Source organism: Anolis carolinensis, unplaced genomic scaffold (genome assembly GCF_035594765.1).
Source record: "Anolis carolinensis isolate JA03-04 unplaced genomic scaffold, rAnoCar3.1.pri scaffold_7, whole genome shotgun sequence".
Taxonomy (NCBI): domain Eukaryota; kingdom Metazoa; phylum Chordata; class Lepidosauria; order Squamata; family Dactyloidae; genus Anolis; species Anolis carolinensis.
In genome coordinates this window covers 25,361,093-25,374,464 of record NW_026943818.1, presented here as the reverse complement: position 1 = coordinate 25,374,464, position 13,372 = coordinate 25,361,093, and the positions used below count along the sequence as shown (strand labels likewise).

Here is a 13,372-nt window from a genome sequence, read left to right as displayed (position 1 = left end):
AATCCTCTTTTGCTGTTGTTGCTGTTGTTATTATTATTATTACTATTGCTCGGTGGCCACCTATAGTCTGGCCCTCCAACGGTCCGAAGGAGCATGAACTGGCCCCCCGTTTTAAAAGTTTGGGGACCCCTGGTCTATGCGTTTGAGCCTGGCAAGAGCTGGGGACACGGGACTGTATCCCCTAGCCTTCCTTCTCATGCTGGCTGCTGGGAGTTGCAGTCCAAGATCAACTGCGTAATGCATCATCCCTGGTTCGGGGAGTGGTGCCCTGTGTTGACTCACGTGGCACAAGCAGTTGAGCCGCTCCTTCTCCCGGTCGTCCTTGGCCCACTGGGCCAGCGTTTGGAGAAATCTCTGGGAAGGAGGGCTGGTGACGTCCAGGAAATGCATCAGCGCCTGGGCGAAGGTGCAAGCAGGGAGCTTCTTGTCGCCGGCCCAGTATCCACCTGGGATGGAAGAGGAAGCGGGAGAGGAAGGAGGAGAAGAAGGCCTCATCTTCAGAGTTCCCAAAGAGGAAACTGCCTTGTGAAGGTCAGAGGAGGAACGGATCGGATGGAGCGTTTCCTTGCCAAAGGAGTCATTCCCAGCTTCAGCTAAGCCTTGACTTAACAACATACCATATATACTTGTGTATAAGCCAAGGCACACAATTTTACCACAAAAAACTGGGGAAACTTATTGACTCGAGTATAAGCCGAGAATGAAAAATGCAGCTTATGAAAAATGAAAATAGATCCCAATGAAATTATATTGAGGCATCAGTAGGTTAAAGGTTTTTGAATATTTACCGTATTTCAAAGAAAAACAGTCAACTAGCTCTGTTAGTGGAAAAGTAGGGTCAACAAAAACAATATGGTATTAACAATAAAATAATAATAATAATAATAATAATAATAATAATAATAATAATAATAATTGTGCAAGGAAACCGATGAAACCATTGATCATCTCCTCAGCTGCTGTAAGAAAATTGCACAGACAGACTACAAACAGAGGCACAACTACGTGGCCCAAATGATTCACTGGAACTTATGCCTCAAGTACCACCTGCCAGCAGCAAAAAACTGGTGGGATCACAAACCTGCAAAAGTATTGGAAAATGAACGTGCAAAGATACTGTGGGACTTCATTTGAGTCCCCATGGGGACTCAGGCCAGCTTCCAACATAGTAACAGGCAAACATTCAATGCAGAACTTACATTATATTATATATTATATAGATCTATAATAATTATATTAATTTCACATATGCATTTCCCCCTGAAACGTTTGCAAATCCTCTCTATATATGTGCATTTCCCTCCAGCAATATTTGCAAGCCCTATATATTTATATTTATATCTATCTAGAAATCTCTCTATATATAGATAATTATATCTGTATAGGATTTGCAAAGACTTGCAAACATGTGAGGCGAAAATTCATATATAAAATAATGTATACACATAGATACAGAGATACAGGTACATGGAAATCTCTAGATATCTAAATGGATAGAGGATTTGCAAAGACTTGCAAACATATGAGGGGGAAATTAATGTATAAAATTAATGTATATAGATAGATAGATAGATAGATAGATACAAATATAAAGATACATAGGGATTGCAAAGGCTTGCGGGGGAAATGCCTATATATCTGTAGCAGAGATTAACAAATATTTCAGGGGAAAATGCTTTTATAAGATTAATGGGTATATATATACAGTAGAGTCTCACTTATCCAAGACTCGCTTATCCAAGGTTCTGGATTATCCAAGGCATTTTTGTAGTCAATGTTTTCAATACATCATGATATTTTGGTGCTAAATTCGTAAATACAGTAATTACAACATAACATTACTGCGTATTGAACTACTTTTTCTGTCAAATTTGTTGTATAACATGATGCTTTGGTGCTTAATTTGTAAAATCATAACCTAATTTGATGTTTATTGGGCTTTTCCTTAATCTCTCCTTATTATCCAAGAAGGTTCTGCCAGCCCGTTTAGCTTGGACAAGTGAGACTCAACTGTACATATATATATTTTTCTTCCTGACTTGCAAGGGCTTCTTTCCCTTTTCAAAACATTCCCTTGGTTAAGAGCGAGGGAGGCTTTGGAAAATAAAACACACTGATAAGGGAGGGAAATCTACATATATAAAAGAGTGATGGAATCCTGGCGACCAACAAAACAACAAAACTAAACACCGCACAATCTCAAAAATTGACAGCATAACCCCTCATCCATGCCTCTAGGTTGAAACAACAAAAAGAAAAGAAAAATAAAGTCCTAATTAGAGGGAGAGGAATAATTGTTTTTATCCAATTGCTGCCAGTTAGAAGGCTAAGCTCTGCCCACTTGGTCTCCTAGCAACCCAAGCCCAGGGGACAGGCAAAGTTAGGCCTCACTTAGGCGTCTTCCACACCGCCTATAAAATACAGATACCACCAGACAATGCCACAGCAACACGTGGCTGGGCACAGCTAGTATATCATATATTGCAAGGCTTGACCTTGACCCGATTATAAGCTGAAGGGCTGAAAAACCCGGCTGATCTTCAAGTATATACGGTATACACTTATGATCCTTAAGAAATGAATCACATTTGCTTGCCCTGCTCCCATCCATCATAACCCAACGAACACCCTTCAGGAAATGCATCAACTACATCTAGAGCCGATACTTTCTGCAAATTTTATCGCTTCCCACTCGACTCAATCGAACGCCTTCGCTGCATTTGCAGGGACTTACGGTCACTCCGCGTTTCCAACCGAATGATCTCGTTGGTCGGAGGAGCATCCGCAATACGGGAAACGATGCCGTCGATGAGGGCATTGGGGTTGGCAGGGAAGATGCCCATATGGTCCCCGGGAAGATACTTGACTTCCTGGCTGGCCTGGCAGGAAAGCTTAATGAGGAGGGTGACGCGGCTGGAAAGAAAAACACCGTCTTTAATGTCAAACATTGGCCGGTTTCCATGTTGGGACTGTGGGACAGGAAGGGTGAGGCGGGACGGAGCAGAGCCTTTTTCTTTGACTCTTTGAACCATCCTAGCTATTTATGGGAAGACTTGGTCCAACAAAAATAAACCAAAGAGTCAAAGAAAAAGATCAGTTTTCCTTACACCTCTTCAGTAATCAAATTTCGGCATATCCGGTCTATGTGACAAGTTTGGTCCAGATCTATCAATGTTTGGGTTCACAATGCTCTCTGGATGTAGGTGAACTACAACTCCCTCAAATCAAGGTGAATTTCCCCCAAAGACCTCCAGTATTTTTTGCTAATCGTGGAGGCTCTGTGTGCCGAGTTTGGTCCAATTCAATTTGGTGGAGTACAGAGTGCTCATTGATTGCAGGCGAACTAGAAATCCCAGTGTCTACAACTCCCAAATCTCCAGGCCAATTCCGCTCAAAACCTACTAGTATTCAAATTTGGGCGTATCGGGTATGAATGCCAAGTTTGGTCCAGACCCATCATTGTTTGGGTTCAGAGTGGACACCCCAGTCACACACATACATACATACTAGGCATGTCCGATTGATGAAAAAAATGTTTCAATTCTTGTTTCTAAAGTAGGGGGCGCTGGCGTTTTGATATAGAAAATATTTCCTATTTTTTCACCCAAAAGTTTCGGATATTTCTGAAAATTCGTAATGATTCTAAATGTTTCTAACATGGTGGACGCGCATGCGCAATCAGCAAAAAAAAAAAAAGGAACCCGAGGGGGGACGGACTTTTACAGGGCTCTCTCGCCCTAATTTCTTGAGCTATCCTCATCAAATTTGCAAGTTGTGCAAAGATACTATGAAAACTAGAAATTCCCTTTTTATATTTGTAAGCAAGAAGGACACTGGAAATCAATGGTGTCTCTGGCTATGTAATCCCACAAGCCTCAACCCAATGCCTTCAATTAGAAATGGACCAAACAATGCCCTGGCAAGGAGTGCAAAGATACTTTGAAAACTAGAAATTCCCTTGCTAAGAGAAAGAACCAGCGACAAAACCCTTTGTGTCCATCGTGGAAGCTTCTGATTGGCCGGGGAGTGGCAGCCATGTTAGGCTGTGCTAAGCTCCCATTCAAGGTAGGTTGCAGAAACAAAAACAATTTTTAAAATATGTTTTAAAATATATTTAAAAATTTTGGGGGAAAAAATTAATGAAACATTAAGAGACAATTAGAGAATGGGCCAACAATGGTTCGAATTACATTGCTGGTTGCGCTGTGAGACAATGTCTCGGAATGCGTATCAAAAAGCGAGAACAATCCGAAATAAATCCGATATACGATTCAAAATGATTTTTTGGACATGTCTAATACATACATATTTTCACTTTTATTATATGTACAGATCGTATGGGCACTATAAGATTAAACACGGTGTTGTTAAAGTTTTCTATATGTATAGATAGATAACACCCGAAGGTTCTTCATCGATGAGGAATATTGGGTGGGTGCCTTTAGATTCTTAGTGGCAATGGGGAGGAAAGTGACCTGAATGACATAACAACAACAACAACAACAACAACAGAGTTTTCGAGGAATATACCTTGACTTTGGCGTTTGCAGATTCTTCCGAGATGCGAGCTCCATCAGGATGACATTTTTCCCATGGATATCCCCGAGTGCTGTAAGAAAATAGAAATATATACCGTATATACTCGAGTATAAGCCGACCCGAATATAAGCCAAGGCAAATAGTGAGCTTTGTAGATGACTCTGGTGTGGGTCAGAAAGCTTAATAATAAGGGAGTATTGCCTGTATTGAGAAATAATAAAATGCAAAGCTACAACAACATTGGAGAACCCACCTTTGCCCAAATCCAAAGGCTGAGCATCATACGCAATCCGAAAATCCTTGGGGTTCCAGATTTCGTTGCTTGTGTAAGCTTTGGGTAGCAGGATCCTGTGCTTGCCACAGATATCAAAAATGTCACAGGACGTCTTTGCAAAATAATAAAACGAGAGAGAGAGAGATGTTACCAGTGACTTATTAATACGAAGCCCTTGGGTTAGAAGCAACTATGGGTGCATCTACATAGTCACATTATTTATTGTGTAAATAATGTATATAACTGCAATAAAGTACAAGCCACTGTTTTCAGCTGACATCTGAGAAGTCTGGATTTTGTTCCGTGCGTCTTTGCAAAATAATTAAAACGAGAGAGAGATGTTACCAGTGACTTATTAATATGAAGCCCTTGGGTTAGAAGCAACTATGGGTGCATCTACATAGTCACATTATTTATTGTGTAAATAATGTATATAACTGCAATAAAGTACAAGCCGCTGTTTTGAGCTAACATCTGAGAAGTCTGGATTTTGTACCGTGCGTCTGAGCAGTTTTGCCAGAATGTTGGAGTGAATCGAGACCAAGAGGTGATTCGTATCAATTAACCATTTCCTGACAGTTTGATACTGTTTGAACTGCTGAGAATTGGAGTTTGGTGATGCACCAGCACTCTTTGGTCGCGAAAATGGAAGTACAACTTCTAGCTTTGAGCCATGGCGTTGCACTTGAGTCTTGACCAACCCATGGCCTTCTCATTGAGGTTCCAAGCTGGGGATGGATTCATCTCCCATGCCTTTGCCATCCAGTTATGGCCAATACCTTGAATGTATCCACGGCCCAGGCTCGGAAAGCTTCTTCTTGCCCATTGAGTTCATCCCCTTCGCCCATCGGGGTGACTGGAGACGCCCCCAGCTGTGTGAGTTTCTGGTCAATGGCCCGGGCAAAGGCACAGAACTCGGGGTACATGCTTGAACCCAAGCCAAAGACGCCGTATCTGCGCCAAGAGGAAAGATGCATCAATTCTCTTTCGTTACACAATTGTTTGGAGATCTCATTACCTTCATGGAAAATAGACCAGTTGACGTCCCAAATGTGGGGTACAACAACAATATTATATTATACTAGCTGTGCCCGGCCACGCGTTGCTGTGACAAAGTGTGGTGGTATGGGAAATAAAGTATTGGTAGTTAGTATATGTTATTTCCTTGTTCTGTTTTATTATAACACAGTAATTTTTATATATTATATTTATAATCTTGTATTATTTGTTTAGAACTGGATTATGTGAGGCCCCTTAGGCAGTATGGCCTAAGTGAACCCTCAACCATTGTGGCTGAGGGGGTTAGTTGGACACGAATTGAGTGAGGCCTAAAGGGGGCGGGGCCTACCTTTCTGACTGGCAGCCGGGGGGGAGAACAGCTCTTCCTCGTCCTCTGTAATTTGGACTTTATTTTTTAAGGTTTTTTTTATAGAAAGACATAGATTGGGTGGCTTTGTCTTTTGTGGCCAAATTTGGTGTGATTTGGTTCAGTGGTTTTGTTGTTTACTCCATGGGGAAAATGCACGTTACATTTTTATATATATACTAGCTGTGCCCGGCCACGCGTTGCTGTGGCGAAGAATGGTGGTCTGGGAAATAAAGTATTGAGGAATTGGTGGTAGTTAAGGTCAAGGGTAAAGCTTTTCCCCTGACGTTAAGTCCAGTCATGTCTGATTCTGGGGGTTGGTGCTCATCTCCATTTCTAAGCCGAAGAGCCGGCGTTGTCCGTAGACTCCTCCAAGGTCATGTGGGATGACTGCATGGGGCGGCGTTACCTTCCCACCGGAGCAGTACCTATTGATGCACTCACATTTACATGTTTTTGAACTTCTGGGTTGGCAGAAGCTGGGGCTAACAGTGGGGGCTCTGTCAGTTCCCCCAATTCAAACCTGCGGCCTTTCGGTCCAGAAGTTCAGCAGCTCAGCGCTTTAACATGCTGTGCCATCAGGGGACATTATTTCCTAAAGGTTGTGAATATACAATATTTCTGATTGTTTTGTTTTTTTTTGTCTGTTGGAGGCAAGTATGAATGCTGCAATTAGGAAAAATGATTAGGATGTAATGGCCTTGCAGATTTAAAGCCTAGCTGTTTCCTCCCTGAGTGATTTTTTTGTTGGGAGGTGTTAGCTGGCCCTGATTGTTTCCTGTCTGGAATTACCTTGTTTTCAGAGTGGTGTTGTTTGCGATATTTTATATGCTTCTACTGTCTGTGGCCCTGAGAAAACAGAGGATTGGCCAGACTTTGATGATGGGAATCCTTTGTTGGGAGGTGTTAGCTGGCCCTGATTGTTTTCTGTGTGGAATTCCCCTATTTTCAGAGTGTTGTTCTTTATTTAGTGTTCTGATTTTAGAGATTGTATTGTTCTGTTTTATTATACCACATTAATTTTTATATATTCTGATTTTAGTGTTTTTGAATACTTGGAGCCAGATTGTATTCATTTTCACGGTTGACCGCAACATAATAATAATAATAATAATAATAATAATAATAATAATAATAGTAAGGATAGTAATGATAGTAATAATAATGACTTTGGTAATACATAGTGCTTCACTGCCTTCTCAGCTTCCTTTCTGGAAGAATCCTTTCTTGGGAGGTGTTAGCTGGCCCTGATTGTTTCCTTTGTGGAATTTCCAATTTCCTTGCTTTATTTACTTTCTTTATTTCTTTATTTCTTTATTACTGTCCTGGTTTTAGAGATTATATTGTTCTGCATTATTCTATCCTAGAAATTATTTCATATCAAAGTAGAATCTCACTTATCCAACATTCGCTTATACAATGTTCTGGATTATCCAACACAGTCTGCCTTTTCATAATCAATGTTTTTGTAGTCAGTGTTTCAAATTCATTGTGATATTTTACTGGTAAATTTGTAAATACAGTATAGTAGAGTCTCACTTATCCAACATAAGTGGGCTGGCAAAATGTTGGATAACCGAATATGTTGGATAATAAGGAGGCGTTAAGGAAAAGCCTATTAAATATCAAATTAGGTTATGATTTTACAAATGAAGCACCAAAACATCATGTTAGACAACAAATTTGGCAGAAAAAGTAGTTCAATACGCAGTAATGCTATGTAGTAATTACTGTATTTATGAATTCAGCACCAAAATATCACGATGTATTGAAAACATTGACTACAAAAATGCGTTGGATAATCCAGAACGTTGGATAAGCGAGTGTTGGATAAGTGAGACTCTACTGTAATTACTACATAGCATTACTGCGCGTGGAACTACCTTTTCTGTCAAATTTGTTGTATAATATGATGTTTTGGTGCTTAATTTGTATAACGATTACGTAATTTGATGTTTAATCAGCTTTTCCTGAATCCCTTCTTATTATCCAATATATTTACTTATCCTGCCGGCCTGTTTATGTTGGATAAGTGAGAGTCTACTGTATATTTCTAATCTTATATTATCTGCTCAGAACTGGATTATATGAGGCCCTTTCTTCACAGTTGTATAAAATGCACACTGAAGTGGATTATATGGCAGTGTGAGGTCAAGATAATCCAGTGCAAAGCAGATAATATAAGATTATAAATGGGTTATATAGCTGTGTGGAAGGGCCTTGAGTCTACACTGCCATATAATCCAGTGCAAATTAGATAATCTGTGGAAGAAGCCTAAGTGAGGCCTAAATCTGCCTGTCCCCTAACTGAAACCTGGCTGTCCCTTGGCTGGTTGCTAGGCAACCAAATGGGCAGAGATTAGCCCTCTAAACTGGCAGCAATTGGATAAAAACATTTATTCCTCTCCCTCTAATTAGGACTTTATTTTTCTTTTCTTTTTGTTGTATCAACCTAGAGGCGTGGATGATGGGTTGTGTTGTCAAATTTCGAGGTTGGGGAGCCTGTACTTTTGTTGTTTTGTCCGCTGCCCTGATGCCATCACTCTTTTATATATATAGACTAGCTGTGCCCGGCCACGCGTTGCTGTGGCAAAGTATGGTGGTATGGGAAATAAAGTATTGAGGAATTGGTGGTAGTTAAGGTAAAGGGTAAAGGTTTTCTTCTGACATTAAGTCCAGTTGTGTCCGACTGCACACTGAAGTGGATTATATGGCAGTGTGGAGTCAAGATAATCCAGTTCAAAGCAGATAATATAAGATTATAAATGGGTAATATAGCTGTGTGGAAGGGCCTTGAGTCTACACTGCCATATAATCCAGGTAAAATCAGATAATTTGTATTTTATAGGCAGTGTGGAAGAGGCCTAAGTGAGGCCTAACTCTGCCTGTCCCCTGGGTGAGTGGGTTGCTAGGAGAGCAAGTGGGCGGAGCTTAGCCTTCTAACTGGCAGCAATTGGATAAAAACAATTATTCCTCTCCCTCTCATTAGGGCTTTATTTTTCTTTTCTTTTTGTTGTATGAACGTAGAGGCATGGATGAGGGGTTGTGCTGCCAAGTTTAGTGTTTCTGGGATGTGTAGTTTTGTTGTTTTGTCCTAGGCCGAAATTTCATTACTCTTTTATATATATAGATATTACCGGTATATGATATTATATTATATGATTTTCAATGTGGTCAATGCAAGATTCAGCAGACACTCACCTGAGCTTGTTGCTTAGTTGTTTTGTCGAGAGGAGGGCATTCTGAAATATCTGCAACATAAACAAGGAGTAGCGTTTAGAGAAAATTGTAGAATGGGAAACCCCTCCCTTACGTTCTTTATTATTACTTTTCCATTGCTCGGGGAATCTCCGTTTCCAAAAGTACTCGTGACCACCAGGAGTAGATGTTCCTTCTCAAGGTCCGTCAAGTTGTAATCGTCCATACAAATGACCTAGAAAAGGAGGTGGGCTTCGTGAGATCGGATACGAGTTGGATCTACTCCATCCCATTCATTTAGCATTCTTCTCCAACCTTGCACCTTCCAGGTTATCTGTAGTGTAACTTTTCCACCACTATTTGTTTGTTAATCTACATATTTGCTAACCTATATTGTAGGCATATGTTGATTTGCCAGTTGTCTGTGCCTCTTTAGTGTGGTTATAGACATGTGATTGTACTGAGCATGTTCAGACACAGGACTCCATTTTGTATTTAGTATGTGTCTGGACCTCAGTGGAGTTGGATACATGTTGCTGTTTGGACTTCAATATAGAAGTATGCTTATGGACTTCAGTGAGTACTAGTATACTTAAAGACTATGGAATATGGATTAAGAATGATACCATGTGAAGCTACGTCCTATTTATAACTGAACTTTAATAAGAAACTAGCTGTGCCTGGCCACGCATTGCTGTGGCGTTGTCTGGTAGTGTCTGTATTTTATAGGCAGTGTGGAAGAGGCCTGAGGCCTAACTCTGCCTGTCCCCTGGGCTGAGTGGGTTGCTAGGAGACCAAGTGGGCAGAGCTTAGCCTTCTAACTGGCAGCAATTGGATAAAAACAATTATTCCTTTCCCTCTAATTAGGACTTTATTTTTCTTTCCTTTTTGTTGTATCAACCTAGAGGCGTGGATGAGGGGTTGTGCTGTCAATTTTCGAGGTTGTGGGGTGTTTAGTTTTGTTGTTTTGTCGGTCGCCAGGATTCCATCACTCTTTTATATATATATAGATGTGCCTGTATGCTTTGTTTGTTTGTTTTTTTCCGTGTCAGGAGCGACTTGAGAAACTGTAAACAAGGTATGTTATTTTTCAAAGAAGACTTTGTTTTCAAATCCCAGAGTACATATTTTAAACTAAGGGATTTCAAGGGAGTGTATATGTTTTGGGCAACTGCAATTTCAACTTCAAAGAAACAACCATCCTCTGCTAACCAAATATATTTTTGCAGTGGCCTATCTTTGTCCATGGCAGTTCAGAGACATGGTTCTTCAGTTTAACAACCAAGCTACCTGTGTGCCATTATACGATTGCTTGTGAGTATCACTGGTTCAAAGGGTTGACTTCTAACAAGCTCATGGTTTCTTACCTTGGCGTTGAAGGCACAGTTGAATAAGTCTCCAAGATTATGGGCCAGGGTTTCGGACTTTCCCGTTTCGGTGGCGTAGAGGACGGTCGCTTGGATCCTGAGCGCCACGGCTTTGCGCATCAGCGCAGATGCAAACAGCACGGCCCTGGCGGGGAGAAAATATTCCCGCATATTGGTTTAATGTGGCCAAGTACTTCTCCTAGGGTGCGTCTACACTGTAGACTTAATGCAGTGTGACAACACTTTAATGGCTGTGGTTCAATGCTATGGAATCCTGGCATTTGTAGTTTGGTGAAGCACCAGCACTCTTTGGCAGAGAAAATGAAATGCTCAATTCCGGCCACAGGGGGGAGCTGCTGCTTCATCATCCACTGTGACGCCGAGTCCTTGATGGAGTACTTCCTCATTCCTTTCCACACACTGCTGGATGTTTTAATGGTGTCTAAAATTAGTTAAATTAGCCTCCCCGCAGAAGGCGGTACCTAAATTTCCTACTCGACGGATGCAACTGTCTTTCGGGTTGCTTGGGTCAACAACGAGCTAGATTATTTAATGGTCGGGTGCTCAATCTGGCCCAGGCTGGCTTCGAACGCATGATTTATTTCATTATTTATTATCATTATTATTATTATTACAGTAGAGTCTCACTTATCCAACACTTGCTTATCCAACGTTCTGGATTATCCAACGCATTTTTGTAGTCAATGTTTTCAATACATCGTGATATTTTGGTGCTAAATTCGTAAATACAGTAGAGTCTCACTTATCCAACACTTACTTATCCAACGTTCTGGATTATCCAACGCATTTTTGCAGTCAATGTTTTCAATACATCGTGATATTTTGGTGCTAAATTCGTAAATACGGTAATTACTGTGTATTGAACTACTTTTTCTTTCAAATTTGTTGTATAACATGATGTTTTGGTGCTTAATTTGTAAAATCATAACCTAATTTGATGTTTAATAGGCTTTTCCTTAATCTCTCCTTGTTATCCAACATATTCGCTTATCCAACGTTCTGCCGGCCCATTTACGTTGGATAAGTGAGACTCTACTGTATGATTATTATTACAGTAGAGTCTTATTTATCCAAGCTAAATGGGCTGACAGAACCTTAGATAAGCAAATATGTTGGATAATAAGGAGGGATTAAAAAAAGCCTATTAAACAACAAATTAGGTTATGATTTTACAAATTAAGCACCAAAACATCATGTTATACAACAAATTTGACAGAAAAGGTAGTTCAATATGCAGTAAGGTTATGTTGTAATTACTGTATTTACGAATTTAGCACCAAAATATCACAATATATTGCAAACATTGACTACAAAAATGGCTTGGAAAATCCAGAGTCTTGGATAAGTGAGGCTTGGATAAGCGAGACTCTACTGTATTATTATTATTATTATTATTATTATTATTATTATCATTATCATTATCATCATCATGATTTATTTATTTATTCCAGTAGTGATTTGTTGCCCCTGGCTACTAACCAGCTGTGCCACATTGTAAAACTACAGCTCCCAAGATGCCATTGCATTGAGCCATAACAGTTCAAGAGGTGTCAAGCTACATTAATCCTACACTCTAGGTCTTTTCACAATGCCTGTGTCTCGGAAACTCACTTGGCCCAGATGCGAAACTTGATCTCCCGTTTCCTGGGCTTGCGCCTCTCGTCTTTCCAAACATGGGTTTTCCATGCATCAACCTTGGGGAAGGAGAAAAGAGAGAGCATTACGATATTTCAAGGGGTCAGGCCGAAACACAACAACTCCTCTTTCCCTTTGTTACAGAGTTGGGGTACAAAAATCGGAGAGAGAGAAAATATACTGACGTTTTGAGCACGTCTGTTTTTCTCACCTGGTAATAATAGAAAGGGGAGAGGATATAATTCAACATCTCCTGGTGGAAAACCGTCGTGATGCTGCCCGAAATGGGAGGCACAAGCCAAACCCAGTCGGCCGGACACCCTCCCCGGATCCGGTACTCGTTCTGCATGTACTTCATGAAGGAGTCCGTGGCCGAATGGTGGTCCATGATGGTGACATTGCGTTTCTGCAAGAGACACAGACGCTTGGGGTTGGTGCATTTCATAGCTGGATCTATGAAAAAGCCTTAGCATTGCACGGTTGTGTTGTTAAAGTGTGAAGTATGGAACCCTGCGCAGACAGGTGGAGGCATTATTTTTCATTCAACCCTTGTAGCTAAGCAATATCAGTAGGTAGCCAAGATGTCAAATGTTCAATTCCCCCCTTTTTTACTCACCTGAAAGCTATGTAGCACGGCAACATTGACTTCAATCACAGCTTTGTCTTTCCATAGGGAAGAGAGCTTGTTTGTTTCCAGACCCATCCTTTTCCCCACGTCCTACGGAGAAAGGAGAGGCAAACAGAGCAAAAGACTTAGCAAACCGGCTCTTAAGTTTTTGAGATACAGAACCATAGTAGTACAGTTTATTACGCTCCATAGACCCATCAATGACCAATCAGGAAAATTAGGTACCGCTTTATGCAGGAAGGCTAATTTAACTAATTTACGACACCATAAAACCTTCCAGCAGCGTGCGGAAGAATGAGGAAGTACTCCATCAAGGCCTCGGTGTCACAAGTGCAGATAGTCCA

At 40.7% G+C, this 13,372-nt stretch overlaps 1 protein-coding gene across 1 annotated transcript in view; it reads right to left on the bottom strand.

The window, feature by feature from the left end:
- The window catches only part of nos2 (nitric oxide synthase 2), a 34,572-nt gene that overhangs the window by 7,499 nt on the left and 13,701 nt on the right, over nt 1–13,372 (bottom strand). Inside the window, exons 10-20 of the mRNA XM_062959255.1 lie at nt 13,017–13,118; nt 12,612–12,806; nt 12,377–12,459; nt 10,745–10,889; nt 9,508–9,612; nt 9,381–9,430; nt 5,593–5,767; nt 4,793–4,925; nt 4,531–4,609; nt 2,735–2,913; nt 283–446 (exon numbers count right to left, since the gene is read on the bottom strand). Of these exons, the coding sequence (XP_062815325.1) occupies nt 283–446; nt 2,735–2,913; nt 4,531–4,609; nt 4,793–4,925; nt 5,593–5,767; nt 9,381–9,430; nt 9,508–9,612; nt 10,745–10,889; nt 12,377–12,459; nt 12,612–12,806; nt 13,017–13,118 (1,410 nt within the window). The remainder of the gene's footprint in view (nt 1–282; nt 447–2,734; nt 2,914–4,530; nt 4,610–4,792; nt 4,926–5,592; nt 5,768–9,380; nt 9,431–9,507; nt 9,613–10,744; nt 10,890–12,376; nt 12,460–12,611; nt 12,807–13,016; nt 13,119–13,372) is intronic.